The 22209-nt window shown below is 32.1% G+C and overlaps 1 protein-coding gene across 7 annotated transcripts in view; it reads right to left on the bottom strand.

Annotated features, from left to right (window-relative positions):
* Positions 1-5463: 5463 nt before the first annotated feature.
* The window catches only part of LOC144970351 (polyamine-transporting ATPase 13A3-like), a 54830-nt gene continuing 38084 nt past the window's right edge, over positions 5464-22209 (bottom strand). For 2 of the 7 annotated variants that reach the window (XM_078909899.1, XM_078909895.1), the window contains 12 exons: positions 20200-20253; positions 16819-16926; positions 16350-16429; positions 16010-16052; positions 15351-15460; positions 14963-15059; positions 13539-13611; positions 11900-12047; positions 10349-10527; positions 9823-9911; positions 8691-8780; positions 7629-7973 (listed from right to left, as the gene is read on the bottom strand). In XM_078909899.1, coding sequence (XP_078766025.1) covers positions 7770-7973; positions 8691-8780; positions 9823-9911; positions 10349-10527; positions 11900-12047; positions 13539-13611; positions 14963-15059; positions 15351-15460; positions 16010-16052; positions 16350-16429; positions 16819-16926; positions 20200-20253 — 1275 coding nt within the window. In that variant the 3' untranslated portion in view covers positions 7629-7769. Of the gene's footprint in view, positions 7974-8690; positions 8781-9822; positions 9912-10348; positions 10528-11899; positions 12048-13538; positions 13612-14962; positions 15060-15350; positions 15461-16009; positions 16053-16349; positions 16430-16818; positions 16927-20199; positions 20254-22209 lie in introns of all 7 variants that reach the window. The other 5 variants (XM_078909898.1, XM_078909901.1, XM_078909894.1 and 2 more) reach the window with 4 other exon arrangements.

Raw genomic sequence — 22209 nt, 5'->3', positions numbered from 1 at the left:
AAACACAAATGCAACGCAAAACTAAAATGAATTAAAACAACATAAATATGAGAAATAGACAACTTACAGGGAAGATAATATCAACTCTCAGTGAAAGAACATTTGATATACATTTGATCGATTCACTTTAAAGGTCCAGACCATCAAGACATAGCTAAATGTATCAAAAAGTGAATGGATTGCCTTTTTAAGCTAAAGTTAGTGTGACAAAATACTAATGAAAGAGTGAAAATGGAAAGGCTTCGTATGGGAACAAAACAGACAATGGACGTTTCGGGTATAAACCCTTTTGTCTGTTTTGTTCCCATACGAAGCCTTTCCATTTTCACTCTTTCGTTAGTATTTTATGATCACCGGCTTCAGGCAGCCCTTACCATTTTCTACTTTTCTGTGACAAAATATGAATTTTAAAAAGTAATTAAATACAACAAGGAACATTTTGGGCTGTAACCGTCTTCAGCACAAAATGTTAAATGGCAATATGAAACAAAGGTCTAGAAAGAAAAGAAATCTACTGGCAATTTTACTACCAAAAAAAAAAGGATTTAGATGCAATGAGATAAAGAGGTTCATAGTAAGCGGATCCTCTCTATCTTCAAAATAATAATGTGTAAACCAAATACAAAAATGCTAATCCCTTCAAGGAGAGAAAAAACATTTTTAAATAGCAAACTGACCTAGTAATAAGTGAAATGTTATAAGGAGACTTTTGTTTTCAAGGCCCTCTGCCGATCCATAATGGAGATGGATGGGGTTTATGCCAGCCACAATTTGCAAAATAAAAATTAATCAATTAAGCATTCGTCAGGCTGGACCATAATCAGAAGCGAGTCATTCCTTAAATTAGTTTTTAGAATTATGTCGTCCATTTCTAAAGAGATAGATTATTTAGACATTTAAAAAAAATTGAAACTTATTACAAATGGATTATTTATTTTTTGGAGAGGCGAGAAATATTCTTTTCTTCAAAATCAGCCCTTGTGCCACATTCAGGTCATTGCAGCGAGAGTGAAAAAAGGAAAATGATAGTAAAATTTGAGTAAATTTAGAGTTAAGTTGCGTTTACAATTACCCAAGAAAAGTAACTAAAACAGAAGAACTTGTTCCAAGAAGGAATAAAGGTAAGTACAGATAGCAATCTCTCTGGTCTGAGACAACTTAAAACATATTTAAAACTTGACAATTACATCATACATTATGAAGAGATGATTTACGGGGGTAAATATCATTATAGCAATATATTATACGAATTGTCAATTTACATATATCCTATTTCATAAAATTTTAATGGAACAAACAAACAAAATAATAGTAGCATATATTATTTAGAATAACATAAAAGGTAAAAAAAAAATCATGCAAATTGGGATTTATTTTTTTTATAACAACAAAAAATATATCTATTTATTTCCACTTTCTATAATCATTACTTTAATTAACTGTCCAAAAATCTTGACTGAGCTTACAAATGCTCTCCCGACTCCTCATTCTGAGAGGTAGAGGCAAAATGAAATTGGTGTAAAACTTCAAAATTCACTTTTTATTTCACAATTAAAGGGAGACGGAAATACAGATCATTTTCACAAATATCACTTTTGGATTTAACAAAGTTAACGTGTAACTAAAGGCTTAATAATATTCACATTTACATGAACAGAGATTATGTAACTCCCCCCCCCCCCTCCCCCCCTTCCTTTCTCCTCAGAGTTATGCTGCGATTTTTTTGTTGATTCAGAGCATTGAAATATTTTGATTTTTTAGCGTGAATGTGCTTTCCATCATCAAAAGTCCCAGGCATCTAAGAATAAAAAAGACACACAGTCACATAGGACTTGTTTATAAAAAAAGAATAGATATAACTTAAACAACAAAATGAAAAAAATAAAATAACTGTCTTCTAAGCTTAATATAGAAAATGTGTTATGACTATAGTTTTTGACTGTTATAGAATTTTCAGACTGAGGGATGAACCCGACCTTGGGAGGACTACCTCGAAGGTTATGAAATATTCAATATTAGTCAAAAACTGTATTATAACACCCCAGTTGTACAATTTCCTATATATAAAATCATAGATAAAGTCAATAAATATGAAAATATCAGAAGAGTTAATATAATTTTTAAGTAAGTCAAGATTACAATCAATTAGACTTCAGTTTAATTTAAAGTGTAAAAAAAAACACCACATTGTTGCGTATTACTCCCCTTTGTTTTTATTATTTAAGTTATGGTGACCCAACTCAATATGAGCTCAGTTCTATGTAGTAGGTCAGAAGTCATTAATTCAATACACCTTCTGTTCGGTGCAGTGTACGGAAATTTATTTTAAAAGGTAAAGGTCAGAAGTCGTAAATTTATTGATAAATAACTGCATACCTTGACCTTCGATTTAAATTGTTTAAGCCAATGATACAATTACATCACAAGCATCTTTAATGCATTTGAGCTTGACTAATTTATTCCTATAAGAGACTACTAATGGGGTGTTATAATAACTGTATAATCACAAAACAGTTTCAATGTATAATAACAGAATCCGTGTAATATTTAGCAATAGAATAATTTAGCGAGTATTAGCAGTGGTGAGTTAATAACTACCGATTAATTTAACCTCAAAATAAGGACATATAAAATATTGATTTATATATTTTAAAAAAATCATAATTCAGTCATAATAAGATACAATGGATTTTTTTTTTAATTATTATTATCCAAAAGAAAAATTGGAATAGCCCAATGTGAAAGTAGCCAAATTGAACTTCCATCTTTTCACATTCTATTTTTCTTCATTTCAACTCCAAATTTTGTTACAGGCAAATATCAAATGTAAGACAAATTAAGGGACTGTTTAAAAAATGGTTTATTGGATCAAAGTGATTTTTCGACCATTAGAAGACTGAATTAATTTATCAACCTTTGTAAAAAAAAAATATTTTAATGCAGATGTCTGGTCTAGCGCTATTTCAATTCTTTATCAAGTAAAAACATTTTTTAAAAACTCCACTCTGTATGATAAAGCATAATTCATGAGCACTAAAAATGTACATAAATGTTTGATCAAGGAATAAAGATTTATGGGAATATGACATGAGAGAAGAATATTACATTCTCCGATATATTTTATCAAATACTATAAATGAATGCAACATAATAATGCTCAGGGTTAAATCAATTTCATAATTCTGATCAAGCATTCCCTTAGCTTTCCTTCTGTTCCCAAACACATTTCATTCATAAAACACCAATAAATAAGTTATACTCAAATAGTAAAAAAGAAGCTAAGCCCACAAGTCTACCAATCTGGTATTGCACCCAAGGACTAAAAAAACAGTAAGGAAACAAAACAAACCTAAACTATATTTTTCGAAAAAGGGTACTGATAACTTAATTGTAAAGTGCTGGTTTTTATGCTTTCTTCTTTTTTATAATTATCCTCTTTTTTTTCATCCGGTCTTTTGTTTTTCCTCCACGTATCCATTCCCAGCCCACCTAGTAGTAGTTCTGATTGCTAGGAAGTACTGTGTAATAATTTAGCATCGTTTCCAATGGGTAGCGAGCAATTGCCATATCTGGTTCACATTTCAGAAACTGCAATAATCTGGATCTGTGAGTCTTATAGCTCTGAAAGAATATTTTCTAATCTTTAAGGGCTTCAAAGTCAATAATGCACTCGTTCAACACAGAATTATCACATTCATATTTTTAAAAAAAATAACTTAAGGATTTTAAATATGATTTAATCTTAAAATTGTTTTTGACTTTGTAAAAAAAAAAAATATCCAAAGGGAACTTTATTTAGCAAAAAAAAAGTCCTATTTAAATTACAGCATGCCTTAAAAAACTGAATTGAACTTTTTTTCATTTCAATTTTGCAATTTACATAAGAAATGTTTTAAATCAACTAAGTTATATGAATAAAAAAAAGATTTTCTCTTGGTCATATCATTAAAGAAATATAAATACTGGTTTATAAGCAGTCACTGACAAAATTTGATTGAAAAAAGTACAGACTTTCAATTGTCAATTCTAAAAATTTGCGACAAACTTGCAATGAACGACCTATAGTATCCATGAATTCCAGCCATTTCATTGATAAAATCTAGAAACAGTTTTTGAAAAAAACAAAAACAAAGGGGATAAAAAAAAAATTTAAAAAAGAAAACATGGTCCTTGAAACACTCAACACTCAAGTTCGATTTTGGTTATTAAAAAATGAAATACAAGGCAAGTCAATACATGAGACATCAGTATAGGTCGTTGAGCCAATCTCATTTGAGAGTAAGAGTTGTTTTCATACATGGAGTATTTTCAAATTCATTCATCATCTTAATCAAAGGCACATCTGTTGAACATGGTTTTTAAGAAAATATATAAAGTCTAACTTTTAAAAAAATTCTAGATAAAATCATTTCATAAAGATAGTCAAAAATATATCATGATGATTATCGCTACCATTAAATATATATTATTGTCATAGCCATATCAACAATTGATAATAATGTTTATGAAACATTCACTCGTACTTTCATTCTTTCTCATGTTTTACTTGTGTAAGGCTGCAAACTGAGTGCACTCTTTTCCTCTCTGGTCCGTCTTGCCCTTCATTTGACCTTTCCTCTCAGTCGGTCTCTTATTTTGACATAGCAAAGTGAGTGCAACCGAACAAGAACCGAACACAGACGTTTTATCTCGGAATCAAATTTTCTTTCAGTTTCCTATCTAAGTGAAAGAACATAAAGAGTTTCTTTGTTATTGATTTTAGAACACATTTGGGTGATCAGTTCTCACTAAATAAATGTTTGAATAGTAATATAAATGTTTTAGTTTACACATTTGCTTGCTGGTATGTTTCATGTGTTTGTTGTCAGTAATTTACATAAATGTATAGCGTCTATGACACACCGTTATTCACAACAGGAGATGATAATGATTACACTCAGTTTACAGCCTAAGTCTGAAGAGGTTATACCATTTCCAAGGCAGATGGTAAATCTTAGCAATTAAGATTTGCTCAGCATACAGACCGACCTGCCACATGTCTTTCATATATTTCTGGGTTTTTTTTCTCCAAAAAATCTGAATTCCAAACTAAAGAAACTGTATCACCATAGTATTATTTATGTGGATTGTCATTATCAATGCTCTAAAATAGTTGCATTTAAACCAGTTTGGTCATGTTATAGATTTCAGAGTGAAATACAATAGTTTAATAAATCTTTCTCTGACAATTAAGAAATCTGAATCTGGAAGGGGAAAAAAATCGAATTTGGCCAAGTGGAAGGAAAAAAAAAACACTGGCCAAGTTCGGCCAAAAAAAAAAATATCTGAACACAGTGGAATCCGTATAAAGACAAAACTCTTAAAGTCAATTTCTACTTAAAGTCAACACCTCTTGTTGGTCCCATTTTGTCTGTTCACGCTCTATTATTATTATTATTTTTATTATTATTATTATTATCATTATTTTTATTATTATTATTATTATTATTAGTAGTAGTAGTAGTAGTAGTAGTAGTAGTAGTAGTAGTAGTAGTAGTAGTAGTAGTAGTAGTAGTAGTAGTAGTAGTAGTAGTAGTAGTAGTAGTAGTAGTAGTAGTAGTAGTAGTAGTAGTATTAGTAGTAGTAGTAGTAGTAGTAGTAGTAGTAGTAGTAGTAGTAGTAATATTATCATCATTATTATTATTAATAATATAATGTGATTATTATGATTAGTATGAATATTATTATTATCATGATTCCACTGTATACAGAAAATGGAAAGAATCGCGAATATATTAATCAAACAAAGATTATTGAACATGCGTTTATTTTTTAAAAACCCAACAAATTAATGATTTCATTTAAGAATGTGAAAATATCTCACATTCATGTATGACAATAAAAAGAGAACAACAAAGGGCTGTTTCAGAGTATCTATGATGCTTCGCCAAATATAATTTTCATCCAACATTTCACACAACAGATTTTGAAATTTTAAACAATTTCTAAATAAATAGAGCATTTATATAGCGCAATATCCACTAAACGTGCTCAAAGCGTTTAACAAGGGATCCCTGACCAACAGCAAAACGTAACATATGGAACGAGACATTACATCCATTATGCGATATTACAATTTTTTCAAACAGAGACAACGCTGTTAACAGCCAGGTACTCATTTTACACCTGAGTACAGTGAGAGAATGTGAATAAAGAGCCTTTTCCAAGGACTCAACTATGCGCCGAGCAAGGCTCGAACCCAGGACCTTCTGATTCGAAAGCGAGTGTATACCACTAGACCACATAGTTGCACAAACAAAGGCATGCAACTTTGACTGACAATTCAGGGTGACAAGTATATTTCAATTTTTAGTTTACAATTATGTTCAACAAATTGTTTTAATTAATTTTAAAGGATTTGCCTTGTTTTAAAGTCATTCTGCAATGGCGTTAAACGGTAAGAGCCTTTAGAATTTTGAGGTCACAACTATAAAAATCCCAGTTTCAATCCATTACCGTCCGTACTAAAGGTCATCAAGTTTGATTATTAAGAACGAACAAGATGACGTCTAAAAAAATATTATGTGGCACAGGTGGGAATTGATAATCACAGCCTCAAAAAAAAAGAAGAAACATGCTTCTCTAACATAATCTGGAAATGGGATCATGTTTTTGGTTTTAGGAGTTTTACAAAGAGGAATAATGGGGGGAAAAGTTTTAGATCTGAAATCCAAAGTACCAAAGAAAAAGTAAGACAGAAGGGACTGGTTCCAATAGAGAACAAAAGATCCTGGAGCAATCAATGTGCCTATTATGACATTACCTAAAATTCCTGTACATGCACATAAAAAAGGATCTTGCTATGAAGGTTACACTCAAATGCTTACAAAATACATACAATGAATTCAAAGCATAAACTAAAATAGTAATAGTACATCAATGAGAGAAGATTTACATGGAAAATAAAATATCATCTCTCCAAAAAAATGAATTACACATTTGACTGCTTCCTTCTCAGATAAGGATGCCCAATCAGGACCAGGAAAGAGACGAGTAATCTCGAATCAGAACAAAGACAGAGAGCATTATGGAAAGGAAATACCGAAATAGGGGAAGAGAAGACAAAGCAAAAGCGACCTCTCCGCCCACCTTGGGAGGTCAGAAAACCCCACCCAAAGACGTTAAAGAAAATCTGGTTCAAAACAAATCATTCTGGACACCTTTGAGGTCTCTTAGATCTTGATAGGAGCTAATTCTATCCATCTAATCCTCAACGATAGTAATGATCATTTTTTTCTGATTACGTATTAGCAAGAAATTCAATATCACATGATACTTTATCGATTGTAAATATTGTTAAGCCTATGATTATCAAAGCTGAACAGGAATGACGTAAACATTCTGTGTTTGAACAATTCTCTGATATTAAAAAAAGAAAAACAGGAAATATATTACAAGATAATTGTTAGGCCAGTGGCCTCTGTGAAGCAACGGCTTCTTTTATCACAGATTTAAAAGTAATCTTTTATGAGAGGTCCAAAATGATCCTGGTTTCAATTCTTACAAATCAAATTAAATACCAAGACTTGTTTATTTGTTTTAGGTGTTAAACAGATTCATTTGAATCTATCAAACATACTTAATATATACATATAATAATATCATCACCATACGTCCATGCTTACAAGCTATAATAAGTGATCAAGGGATCCTTTATATCTCACAGAAATTATTTCATGAATAAAAAATCATTTACAAGATTGTCCACATAGGAGTTCCTAATAATCCCATTAATGAACTGCATTTGAATTATTGATTTCTATATGAATTTCCTGTACAAAGGGATCTGATGGGAATGTCACCTCTCCCACATGCGGCCAATCCTGTTCTTTTATTTCCTTGTCTAGCTTCTTATGTTTGGCTGCTTCAAATTTCCTGAGACGATTAAACGAAGAGTAGAGTCCTTTTAACCAGCCACTGGATATCACCACCCACTGAAGGAAAAAAAGAAGTACAATACAATAAGCTAAACTCTATTTGAATGGCGTGATATGCTCTTTCTAAAAAAGACACATTCATTGTTTTAATGTGATGTTCTTAATAATGAGATGAATGAAGAAATAAACAAATGGCTGGGATGAAATTAGAAATATAAAAAAGATAAATTATTCCGGCATTACAATCAAAATAGTTTTGTAGTGAGTGTACAAGTGGAAATGAGGTAGGAAGATACTGAATAATAATCCTCCACGATTTAGTTGGGAAGATGCACCAGGCTACTGCATTATTACAGTATTAAAACCTAGCAAAGTTCTTGACCAATGAAATATATGGTAGCAATAAGATCAGCAGAGCTAATGCTAACAACTGGACATCAAGCTAATCTATTAAATACTATAAAGAGAAAAGCCTTGCAGAGTGATTGTTATTATTATTATTTTTGAGTACAGTTGACCAATGTGGAAGATATGATAAGTGTCTACTAGGTTTAATGTTTCTTTGAAGAAAAATAAAGCACACTTACATTTGCAAAACAAAACACTATATAACAATACACAGTAATTAAAAAGAATGACTAGAGAGCCTGAAGCCAGGGATTGTAAAAATTCTAAAGGCATCGCTGTTCCCATCGGAAGCTTTTTCCATTTTCACATTTTCGTTAGAAAAAGGATGACTGTTACTTTAAAACTTAAAAACACAATATGACCTACCTCTGTTATAGTTGACATCACAATAAATCCACATGCAATGAGGAATATGGTAATACGAAATTGAAAAGGAGTGTCTTGTAAAGGCCTCATCTGGTTGGGAAAAGATGACAAGAATAATAATAATAATAATAATAATAATATAATAATAATAATAATAATAATAATAATAATAATAATAATAATAATAATAATAATAATAATAATAATAATAATAATTATGATGATGATGATGATGATGATGATGATGATGATGATGATGATGATGATGATGATGATGATGATGATGATGATGATTTTATGTATATAATACTAAGTGATTTAGATTTTGTAATGCATTTGTTTTAATAGGATGAAACACTCCATAAATGCCATGTATTGTTATAACTGCGTTATAATTAGTTATGCTATCAATTCAGGCATGTCTAGTCGTAATACCAATATCTGTAACAATGGTTCATGGATTGCTATATTTTTTGTTCATGAATATGGTCATGAAAATAACTAATCCAAATGACAACAGATTAAGAAGGTTGAGGATGAGTAATGGAAATGTGTAATGTGGTTTGTTCTGAAATAAAAACTGGTTTTAATAGGTTTAAGTTGTTAAATCAAAAGGGTAGCAAACATTTGCTATTGTCCGTTTATTGCTATAGATAGTATGCGATTGGCTAAGAAGCTCAAAACATTGCCATCTGAAAGTATAACGGACCAACACACAAACGATGTGTAATCTTAAATGTTTATATAGACCTGTAAATATAAACAGCCCTTGAGCTATGCGTAGCACTGTGGAACATTCCTAATTAATTCACGGTCATTCGACTACGATTCATGAATTCTTTCTTTCTTCTTCATTTCTTTCTTTCCTTTTTAAAAATATTTGAATTTGGCGAATTGACTGATTTCAGTTAATTGACTGAGAATTTACAGGTCTATTTATAGTCTGGTTAATACAGTTTAGTGAGAATTACTCATAAACGCGGATTGCAAAAAACAATAACAATGAGCCGAGTGATGTCAACTTCGATCTATCAATAGAAACTGGGATAAATTCCGGCTCATAGGACTTATGGCTATGAAGGACTACTTAAGTTGTTAGATCTGTCATTTTAGAACTTCATTGGCCACTTACATTCATGAAAGACATAATGGGAGCTAAGGGGTACAGCAGCATGAAGGTTGAGAAGGCAAACAGTATGATGAGGTCCACGAGGAACAAGACTGGAAAAAAAAAAAAAAAGAACAAATAAATTATTATTTCAAAAATTCAATATATTGTCCAGCTTTATTAAGTGTTTTAGAGATAGATACTAAGATACTATCTGCACTATATACCTAATTTAAAAAAAAAAACATAAAACCAAGAAGGAGAAGAAAAAGAAGAAGAAGAAGAAGAAGAAGAAGAAGAAGAAGAAGAAGAAGAAGAAGAAGAAGAAGAAGAAGAAGAAGAAGAAGAAGAAGAAGAGAAGGAGGAGGAAAAGGAGGAAGAGAAGGAGGAAAGAAGAGGAAGTGGGAAGAGTAGGAAGGAGATAGAAGGAAATAGATGAGGTGGAAAAGGCAATGGAAGGGGGAGGAGGAGAAAGCAGAAAAAGAAGACGAAGAAGATGAGGGAGGAGGCTGAGAGAGAAGGACGAGACGAAAAATAAGTCATATCTTACTATTTGTGTAAATTGGTTTTCTGAACGGAGGTCCCTGTGAGAATGTAAATGCCACAGAAATGTACATATAACAGGACAACAGGAATATGGTAGTGCTGTCCCATGTGTAATTTGCTTTGGTCTCTGACTCCTGGAGGGTCTCTGTCTTGTTCTTAGATTCAAAGTCGTGAGAGTAGAACCTGGGTAGAATGAGCAATGTAAAGATAATGAGTATGTATAGTTTCAGTGAATATAAGGAAAATGGACTCTTTGGAATTGCCTTTCATTGACAACAAAAAATAAACAAACAAAAGATTGCCAAAAAATGTTGCTTGATGAAGAATGTTTCTTTTTTAAAGAATTGAATGATGATAATGATAATAATACAGTCTGAGCTGGTATTGGGGACACTGCTTAATTGGGACAACTGCTTTATTGGGACGATTCCTTGGGATTAGAATTTTTTTCTATATATAATTTCCTTTCCAATTCCCAGTTATATAATTGGGACAGCCCGCCACTTAATGGGGATGCAATTTGACAATGACCATCTCCATAAAAAACCTTTTACATTGTCTTCAATCATTAAAAACGATGATTCATAAAATGCAAATTAGTCTAATGGGACGGTCAACACGGTGTTTGGTCGTATCATTCATGTCAATAATCCTATCCGCACAACCAAAATTCAAATTAAAGTCACACTTAAAAACTCAAAAACTCTTTACCTCATCAAATGCACAAAGGAAACTAAAAGTGTCTAATAATTTGATTTTAAAAACAAAACAAAACAAAGACCAAGAAAACAAATCGTAATTTTGGATAGCATATATGAAAACATATAATAAATGTTGAAACAACAAAAAACAGACCAAGTTGAGTTTCAGTCTGTGTTTTCCTTCAGGGAATACCAGACAGATGCAGAAAGGTGATTTAAAACTGATCTAGCACAAATAAAAATTCAGAGCTTTTTAAAAAATAAAGCATATTGGGTGAGGCTTTACAAAAATGGATTTATTAATGAGCAAGTACTTACGCACACACATCACCTCACATTCTCCTTCCTAAAAGGCGTTATTTGTTTGTATCTTTGTTCTCTGTAGTAGTAGTAGTAGTAGTAGTAGTAGTAGTAGTAGTAGTAGTAGTAGTAGTAGTAATAGTAGTAGTAGTAGTAGTAGTAGTAAGAGTAGTAGACGTAGTAGTAGTAGTAGTAGTAGTAGTAGTAGTAGTAGTAGTAGTAGTAGTAGTAGTAGTAGAGTAGTAGTAGAGTAGTAGTAGTAGTAGTAGTAGTAGTAGTAGTAGTAGTAGTAGTAGTAGTAGTAGTAGTATAGTAGTAGTAGTAGTGTAGTAGTAGTATAGTAGTAGTAGTAGTAGTAGTAGTAGTAGTAGTAGTAGTAGTAGTAGTAGTAGTAGTAGTATAGTTAGTAGTAGTAGTAGTATCATTATTATTATGATTATTATTATCCTCATTATTATTATTATCATTATCATCATCACCATTATCATCATCATCATCATTATCATCATCATCATCATCATCATCATTTTCATGGGTTTTTAATTGAAACTTACGGCTGAGCCTTGAGGTAAAAGTATCCAGTCATCTGGAAGGCTGCCACAAGTAAAACTTGAGTTATGATGGACAAAAGATTGGAAGGCTTGACCAAACTGCCTGGAGGCTTCTTCCTCACCAGTTTTTGGTAGGCACCTGTGTTACCCACTGGAGAATATAAACATGCAATAAATATTAACAAAAGGACATTTTAAAAATTTTTAAAATTTTATTGGGGGGGGGGGGGCATCAAGAACTAAAAAGACAAAGGCAATGTTTTGAAGAATGATGGATACAATGTGGCAAGATATCTTTGCTTGTTGTTTTTTTTTTTTTTAAGGGTTTTATTTACGGCACTTACAACACATTTGGGTCATATCAGCGCCAGTAAAAAAGGAAGAAAATTGGATAGATGCACAATTAAAAGGGCTTGAGGAATAAGTAAGACAAAGGGTAATGGTTCAAATAGGGAACAAATGTGGATTCCAAGAACACACTATCAGTGTACTTAGTTTGAGATTACCTAAAAGTCTCACCACCCAAACACCAGCATAATATTCCAATAAGAGAAAGACACTCAAATGTTTAGAAACCAAATGTTAAAAATAAAAACAACAACAGTAAATAACAGAGAGATGATTTACAATTTAAAAAATATAATCTCCCAAAACTATAACTATAACATTCGACTGTTTTCCTCCCAGCCAAGGACTCCAGCCAGGGTCAGGACAAAACTAAGTAATCTCATTCCAAGACAAAGACATAAAGCAATTGGAAAACAGGTATAGGGGTATAGAAGACACAGCATGTACATCACTGCCAACTATGGGAGGTCAGGATCCCCACCCAGCTAGATATCTTTATCAGCTTCTTAATTTTGATATTGACAGAAACTGGATCTAACATCAGAAGAAGTATTGCAGTTGATTTAAAAAGTACAGCTTATTACAAAATCAATCTTGTGAGCGCTAAAGGCTATGTATCTTTCTCACAAATCCCCAAGTCCTGAAAATCTACATATACAAATTTGCATCTCCCATTTAGCAAGCAAATGAATTTTCCTTTTCAGATTGAATATTTTATTAATCATATTAATGATTCTCTATTTTAAAGAATTGAAAAGTAAGATCCATGACACCATAAACGAAATCAGTAATTTCTAATGAAGTCATAAGTTTTCCAAAATCTATAATCATTACTCCTCAAAAACCTGAGCACAAAATTTAAAAAACAAACAAACAAAAAAAAAAAACCAATAAAACAACAAACACAGAGCCTCAATTCGTATAATATATATTTTACTGATGAGGAAAGCAAGACATATGTAGATGTTGCTTCAATTAATTTTATTGTTAAACCTCTTAATCTCACAACTTTACCATCGCAAATATACATATGGAAACAGAAGTCAACAAGCAAACCTTGGCCACCTCATGTATGATTTAACAAATTTGTTAAATACTTACAGCTTTCCGTTTCATTTCGCAAAAACATGCACTAATTCTCCCATGATCACATGAATGGGCACTTTAGACAAATTTGTTGGATTTTATTGTTAATTTCCATTCATGTTAAACTCAAAGAGATTGAAAAAGATTACGATAAAAATAAACAGAGTATGTGAGATAGTGTTATGGTATTAGATATTGACCAACTTACATAGGATTGCAATGGTAGTGGTGATTACTAAGTCCACATAGAGGAATTCAAAGTCTGACAAATTGGTCAAATTCTGTGGAAGTAAAGAATTCACAGTAAAGAATTATGTTAACTGACAACTCTACAAAGATAAATGACCAAAACTTGAGTGGGAGTTTGAGGGGAATGGAGAAATTTTCATGACTAGATCTGTTGTTGAATTTATATATTAATTTTCTCATGGGCAATGCAATGTTGAGTCCTTGGAAAAGGCTCTTTGCTAACATTCTCGCAACACACTCCAATTTTAAATGAGTACCTGACTTTCGCCCTTTATATCAAGTGTTGCTGTCAGCTTCTGACCCCCTGTAAAGCAGTTTGAGCACACTTAGTGGAGATTTCACAATAAAATCTCAAGTTGAAATTAAACTGATATATCTGCAATAAATTTATCATTAAATCCAAATTATCAGAGAAAAGAATTTTTTTTAAAAATAGCAACCCATAATATAAAAGCTGAAAAAAAAATGTGAAAAGGAATTAAACCCTGCCTATAAAATTCATTTAAATATACCTTGAAAAACAGATTAACCGAAATTCAAGGGACCTGGTATTCTATTTCAGTTTTGGCATACCTCAAAACATTTGTCATGATGTTATTAGTATTCCATTGCTATCATTCATCAAACTGTCACCCACAATGCTTCGCATTAAATTCTTCAACTGTGTGACTCTGTGGTTGATGTAATGTACTGTGTTTGTGTGAGTATGTGCGTGAGGGGAGGGTGTGTGTTTGTATTTATGCACACAAAAAAGTGTAGTGGTAGAACCTGCCAAAGAGAGCAAAAGTGATGTAACTCCAACGTCATCTTCATGTCACGTCATCTACAACATTACTGCTCTAAACCAGCACATTGTGTTCTCACCATCAAGTAAGAATGGATTGGTGCAGTCTGCAGTTGGGGTGGGATTGGTTGGGAGGGGGAAGTGAGTGGTGGAGTAGAGAGGCCATAGAGATGAATAAGGCAGTGTGGATTAGTGTGAGCAAGGGGGTGGGTGGGGGGCAGAGTTGGTGGTGAAGTGGAGATGGTTTCAGATGAGCTGTGTGAAGGGTGTTGAATGGATACAAGAGAGCACATTGGGTAACAGTTGTAACACGAATTTTGTTTGGTAATTAATTTTTTTTCTTAGGTTATTCAGTTATTCGGCAATTTCTTTTCGGTTTAAAGATAGTTTGAACATTATGGCTTTTGGTTTGTCACTACTTGATTGACAAAAATAAAGAGGAAAATTTTGACAACATTTTGATTTCTTTTCAGGTTAGTTGTCTTTTTTGGTACAGACAATTTTGGTTTAACCGATTTTTACTGTATATGCCAGTTCCTATTGTATATCACTTAGTTTCCAACATGCTCTATAAGTCTCTATAAATCAAACAGACTTACGGTGTAAAGGATGAGGATTGAGATAAACTGGATAAAACTGTACAAGGCCATGTACTTGAAACAACCAAAGGAGGTGACAAGAGCCGCACGACCCTCTCTGAAAGACAAAATTTAATAAACAATATTATTCTCTCTCTTTCTCTCTCTCTCTCTCTCTCTCTCTCTCTCTCTCTCTCTCTCTCTCTCTCTCTCTCTCTCTCTCTCTCTCTCTCTCTTCTCTTTCTCTCTCTCTCACTCTCTCTCTCTCTCTCAACTCTCTCTTTCTCTCTCTCTCTCTCTCTCTCTCTCTCTCTAATTCTCTCTCTCTCTCTCTCTAATTCTCTCTCTACCTTCATCTTTCTCTATCATCATCATCTCTCTTTCTCCCTCTCTTCATATAAGCACACACCTCATTGCAGTGATAACACAATCAATATTGCTGACACGAGATGTAAACGGTGCAGCCACTGAAGCCTCTGCCTCTGACAGTGATATCCCGGCATGCGCTGCCTTCAATGCCTGAAAAAGACAAATGTACATATCGACACTTAAAGGCGAGGATGCTATCCCATAGTTTTTTTAAAACTCAAATGTTCACTTCTCTCTTTTAAAAAAGTCCAAAACCAAATTTCTTTCAGCACAAAATGTCAGAAATTGAATGACATCTAAATATAATTGGGGGCCTGCTTCACAAACAAAGAGATGAATCAAACCCGGGTGAAGTTGATATTTTTTTTCTGATCTCCCCTTGACGGCATCAAAAACATCATACATAAGTCACATAAAATACATTTAAAAATTCAATCAAGTAAGAATTTAGTGAAAAGATATACATTCATTGAAATAGTTCACTATTTTAATAAAGCTGAAGATTCATTCAATTATAATTAATTAGAAGTAAGATTATTCTTTCTCTGGATGTGGCAAATCAGTTACTTCTACAAAACAATATAATAGTAAAATTGACGGCATTTTAATGAGATTTATGACCAAATTAAAAATTTAATTGAAATTTTCAAACAGTAATCAGGAGAGAGAAAAAAGGTACAAATCTATAAACTGACTTACTTCACAGTCATTTGCACCATCTCCACACATACCAACTATGTACCTATATTGGCAAAAAGAAAAGAAAAGACAAAATTAAATAAAAATCAATCAGATCATAACGTGAAACTTGTACTTTTTCTTTTCCATTTATTTTCCAATTTTTATTTAATTTTTCTTTTTTTTCTAGAAATTTAAATGTGAAAAAATTGTAGAACAAAATATGTCCCTAAAACAAAGAAAACCTTGAATTGATTCCACAATCCAAGAACTTTAGAATAACATCTTTTTTTAAAGCTTTTAACAGCCCTGTGAGTAAATCTTACATTTTAAAATTGTATCATATTTCATATTTACTTACTCGAGCTTTTGCAATTGTTCAATCAGCTGGCATTTCTGATCAGGAGACATACGAGCAAACACTGTTCCCAAGATACAAATCTGGAGGTGTCCGAAGAGAAAATTTACAGCAGTGACTGATAGGTAAAAATGCTATATACTGAAAAGATATGTTTAGGGCACTGTGCGGTCTTACTTGCCCAGTAGGTATCTCGTCCTCTATGTTAAGTATTGCTGTTGGCTTAGGAAAGCTTGTATAGTGCGACAAGCACATATAAATACTAATGTTTTTTTTTTGGGTTTTTTTTTGGGGGGAGTGGGGGGGGTGGGGGGGTTCTATATTTTTAATTTAGGTGTTGATATCCATTAACAAAGCTCATCAGCACATTACAAGTTGCAAATTGTTTTTAAAAACATCAAACCAGATTGAACGCGAATTATATCATAATTATTATTATGCAATATAAATGTAACTGAATTAGAATCATTACCCTTGGAAGCAGTTCAGGGAAATGGTTACATATCACTCCAAAAGATTTTCCATTGATAGCAAGATGAGTTCTTTGAGTGTTGTCATGTATATCTACAGATGAGTACCTCTGAAATATACAAAACGCATATTTGAAAAATTAAACTAGAGGCAAAAATCATTGCATTGTGGAATGTACATTAAAGTGTAATATTAAAAAATAAAATGTTGATAATGCGCATGCAATGACATAAGCACTATATTTATACAAGGCTGTAACACTTGCAGCAATATATTATATATATATATATATATATATATATATATATATATATATATATATATATATATATATATATATATATAAGGCTGTGACAAAGAGTCGTTTTTGTGAAATTTGCCGAAAAAAGATTGAATTAAATCAAAATTAGAAGTTCATCATTTTTACTTATCTAAATACTGACATATGATCCAGAGAGCAGAATCTATCATACAATATGGTAGACAATGAAAACAATTTAAGTGAAAAAACACAAGAAACACAAGCCAAGCACTCTATAATCATATCAAAAGCTTTAATCAGTTCATGAACAAACATTCTCTCCTTACTTTTTTTCTAGTTAAGTGGATGAATCCTAACACTGAATTAACTTAGTCCTCACTTCAAATACGACATGCAACAACCTTTTGACACAACTTTATTAATACATAACTATACAGCTAAATATGCAATAAAACAATATGAAAAACAAGAGGGATGACAAGACAAAACCAATCAAATATTGTATGGTAGGTGCTTATACTGTGAAAATTACATTGAAAACAATAATCTGTAATCGGATGTCATTAGAATGCAGAGTGGATTAAGACCATTTAATTCTAAGCATTAGAAAAATAATAAATAAATATTTCTCAAACACCACTCTAAAACTATTAATATACGCAGACATATTGTTTTGCCGCATTTATTTAGCAAAGAACTTAAAAAATAAAGCAAACCTACTAGCTTCCTGTGCAAAGATAAAGCTGGTAAACCTATCTGTTCAGCTTAGCTAAAGGGATTTTTACCTGTAGGCAATACCAGATTCTCATCACCGTCTGTCAAGTCCACAAATTTAAGACTTTCCTTTAATTTTCAATGAAAGAGCGAAAAGTATTTTACTTGTTATAAAGTGTCGTTGATAGGATTAATGTTGACAAGAATCTGGTAAGATCTCTAGGATAAAAACCTCTTCTTACTTGATGAAATCTGACCAATCGACTGGAGCATGCTGGAAATTTAAAGAAGATATAGCTTGGCCGAAGAAAGCCACACACAAAAAAAAAGTTAAAAACCAATGAGAACAGGAAGACAGGCAAGGATCCGTGCAGGAACACATATTTAGAAAATTTATTTTTGTATAGAAAAACAGATTAATTTATTGAAAGAAAAATGATTTATTAATGCATGGTGAATACATATGTAGAATAAAATCCCCAACAAACTGGAATAACATTGATACAATCATAGAAACTTAATCTATTTCTACACCCCATAAAAAAACTGAGAGGGTAAAAAGCAAAAGGGAAGCCCGACAAGCAAAATCGAAACAATTAGCTGATGATGATGTTGATGACGATGACTACGATGTTACTAGTGTGCATATGTGTGAGTGTATATATATAAATATATTATGTTATGTATGTTCTCTACAATATTGTATTGTTATAAATGTGTAACCAAATGACAAATTGCCACTATTTTGAGGACAATAAAGACTTATTATTATTATTATTATTATTATTATTATTATTATTATTATTATTAGTGAAGCAGGGACAATTCCTTTCCTTCGCAAAGCAGACAACAGATAGGATTGTAGAATCATGGCCAATATGTTTGCATCAGATTAGATTATTAGAATGATGAAGATGATGATGGTGATGATGATGAGGATGATGATGATGTTAATGATGATGATGATGATATCAGCTTCTTCGCTAAGCCGCATCTAAGAAAGCCTACAATTATGTCTAGTGTGAACAATGCAAAATTTATACAATCATTGTGCTGAAAAAAAATATGCACTAGTCTGTGATTATGATTCTCTCTATTTTTATGAAAGATGAGATATTTTCACAGTTAGTACCAACAGCACACAAGACACCCCTGTGAGACTGTGCCCTCATCTCCCCAATAATCTGAACGGTTTTCTGCAAATGCATGAAAGACCTTAGTCATGGTGGCATTGGCAGACGTATGGTATGGTGACTCATTGAAAAGAGCAGTTGAGCAAATCGAATGAGGTTAGGGAATGAATGGGTTATAATGATCTCAAAACTCAGTTATTGTGCAAGTTGTGAATGAGTACCTGGTTGAAGCTAAATTTTTTCAAAAGCCTGAAATTTTTACTCGTAAAGAGCATATGAAAATATTTTGTGCAAAGCTTCTCTCGTCAAATGGCATCACCTTTATAACAATGAAAAGGATACATATCCATCTAGCTTCCCCATTACTGTTACCTTGAAACAACCAATGCTTTCAAATTTTAAAATAATCAACTCACCAATACCATACAAGGTCAGCTGGAAATTTCAAAAGCCAGTTTTCCGGCTTTAACCGTAAAATAGGACATACCTTATATAAATCATATCTATAAACAACTTAATTTTGTTCAAATTCACTAATTAGGGCAGGCCAATAACAGCCTAATACTATTTTTTTTTTTAAACAAACTTAAGTACAAATGCCCAAACATTTATAAGTTAATGTTTAGTGGCAACTTTTTTTTAAAAACGAATTAGTGAACACACTGATGATAAATAAATTTAATATTTGATTGCAAATAAAGAAGAGCCTTTAGGTGTATAAAAAGTGAAACAGAGACTTTAATATATGGCTAATTTTTAATCAAGAATTCAAGAATGAAACGGATCTGATATTCAATGGTTAGCATAAAACTAAAATATCAAAATCGGTTTGACTTGATATATATATACAATTTTTTAATTTTTTCTTTTTTTAAAGGAAATGCAAGTACTGAAAAAAACTCTATATAAATGTAAAACATATATAACCTTTTTGTTTTGGATAGCTAAATCCAGTTCTGATATTTTAAAAAATCATTTTTCTTTATTGTAAAAGCAAACATAAACACGTATAACTGGGGACACTGCATATAATCTTGAAAAATGTGCAAGGGGTTTTGTGGGACTGTAATTAGGTGCAAGTTGCGAATTTACAAAATTAAATCGAGAAAATATACCCAAAATATCCACTGGAAACAAACCAAGCTATAAACGTGATATCAGCAAATCAAATATCAATTTTTAATAGTTGAGATACAAAAAACGAAAAAAAAAATGATAAAAAAATTTTTTTTTAACTTTTTCTATAAAATAGAAAATGAAAAGTGAAACACACCTGTTCCCCAGCATCATTTACCCGCCTTGAGTTTTCAGATAACAGTGGAACATTCTGAGTTGGGAAACAGCGTGAGTAGATGATTATTATTATCAGTAAAGTCCTGAATATCCAATAAAAAATAATAATAATAATAATAATAAGGTAGATATATTTTGTTGCAGTAATCAAAGTATTTCTATTAGAATAATGTATGAAATGGTCCAGGCATAATCATCGTATAAAACCATCTGTTCTCTGGTGACAAAGAATGGTTGAGCTATTGACTTGAATGGATGTACAGTCAAATTTGTTTTCAGGCGACCATCTTTCATTCAAATCAACATCGTCAAATGGTCACCTTAGGGAGTGGCATAACAAATAATTTTTTCTTTTGTTTATATTAACTATTATCTATTTATATGTGCATAAATTACAGGGTATTTAAGGGCCTTTTTTATCAATGTATCCCTTAATAATTATGATATGATAATTTTTTTAAAGCAGCTATTTAAAGACTTGGGTGTCCTGGTAGCTGCTCACCATGGCAAATTTGACTGTAGGTTATTTTAGACACAAGAGACTTTTTTTAAAAAAGTAATAGTAAAATCATACACAGCAAGCCTGATTATAGAACCCTCTTCGAAAACCATATTGTAGAGGTAAACAAGAGAGAAAAAGATGTGATAATTTGAAGAACACAAAACTTAGGAGAAATGTGATAAATAATACAGTCGACTCCGCTTAATCGCACACCATCGGGAGTTTGGGTTAGTGTGTCGATTAAGCGGAGTGTGCGATTAAGTGGAGAAACTAAAAATAATATCTAACACCAACTTTCATCTGCCATCCATGGCATGTAGGAACTTCCCCTCTGTGCTTTCTACGGGCTTGGACTGTCATGTTCAAGACATGGCCTCATTAGAAAGTTGGGTTTATTTTGGAGGGGAGGGGGGGGGGGGTGTTGTTATTGTTTCTTTATTGTTTTTGGGGATTTTTTTTTTTTCTGTTCTTTTTTTTTTTTAAGTTGGGGGTTGGGGAGGGAGGGGGGGGGGGGGGGGGGGGTTCTTTTTTAGTTTTATGGATAAGAAATGTGACATTATTGTTTGTAAGAATTTGTAATTGTGAAGCGTTCATTGCTTTCTATTTTGTGCAAGCTGTTTATAAATTCTTGACTCGAATCTCGCCAATGTTGGTAGATCAACTGTCAAGCATTCTTCTTATATGAAGCAGCATAGTTTGTCCATGATGTCAAGTTTTTCAGTGTTTGTCAGGGGTGATGTGTTACATTCCGATGACTCATCCCCATCTTCATTATCTAAGCATTGTCTTTTGTGTAGCTGAACGGAGTTGAGTAGATCCTGCAATGTCCGTTCACTGCTGATGAGTATATTGTTCTACAATCAAGATGGAATCAAGGTGTAGCAATTAAATGAAGAAGGTGTGCGATTAAGAGGAGCAATATTATAGAAAAAATTCGGTTTTTCGGGAATGTGTAGCGCACAAGCGGAGTCTCCAATTAAACGATGTGCGATTAAGCAGAGTGAACTGTAGTAACCGATTACTTTAATATATCACTTAAAATGATAAAAGTTAAAATTATTTGATGATTTTTGATATCACCACAGATCAGTTAAAAGCCTTTTGAACTAGTCATACATATGGTATAAGCAGAATCTACCATATGTATCATGTACACAGTTGAACAAAAGAACAACTAAAATACGTACATGCCTTTGGTTACATTGTCTAATCCCTAAAATTATATTTGTAATTAAAATATTTTGTGTATCTGGTTTTAAATGGTGTTGATATCAAATAAGAAATTATATGTATAAAATTTCAGGTTCCTTTCTATTCTTCATGTTTTGTTTTTTAACCATCATTTCAAAACAGCTGTTTAAAACATTTTTGTTTTCTTTCAAAATCGGCATTGAGCTTACCAAATGAAGTTAATTTCTCATATCTCTGTCAGATTAAACCAGCAAGCAAAGTTTTAAAACTAAATTTAGCATAATTATTAATATTTCT

This window comes from Berghia stephanieae, chromosome 4 (assembly GCF_034508935.2).
Source record: "Berghia stephanieae isolate SIO BIC M18660-M18661 chromosome 4, UCSD_Bste_1.3, whole genome shotgun sequence".
Classification (NCBI taxonomy): Eukaryota; Metazoa; Mollusca; class Gastropoda; order Nudibranchia; family Aeolidiidae; genus Berghia; species Berghia stephanieae.
The sequence above is the reverse complement of the archived record's forward strand: the minus strand, read 5'-3'. Positions and strand labels throughout refer to the sequence as shown.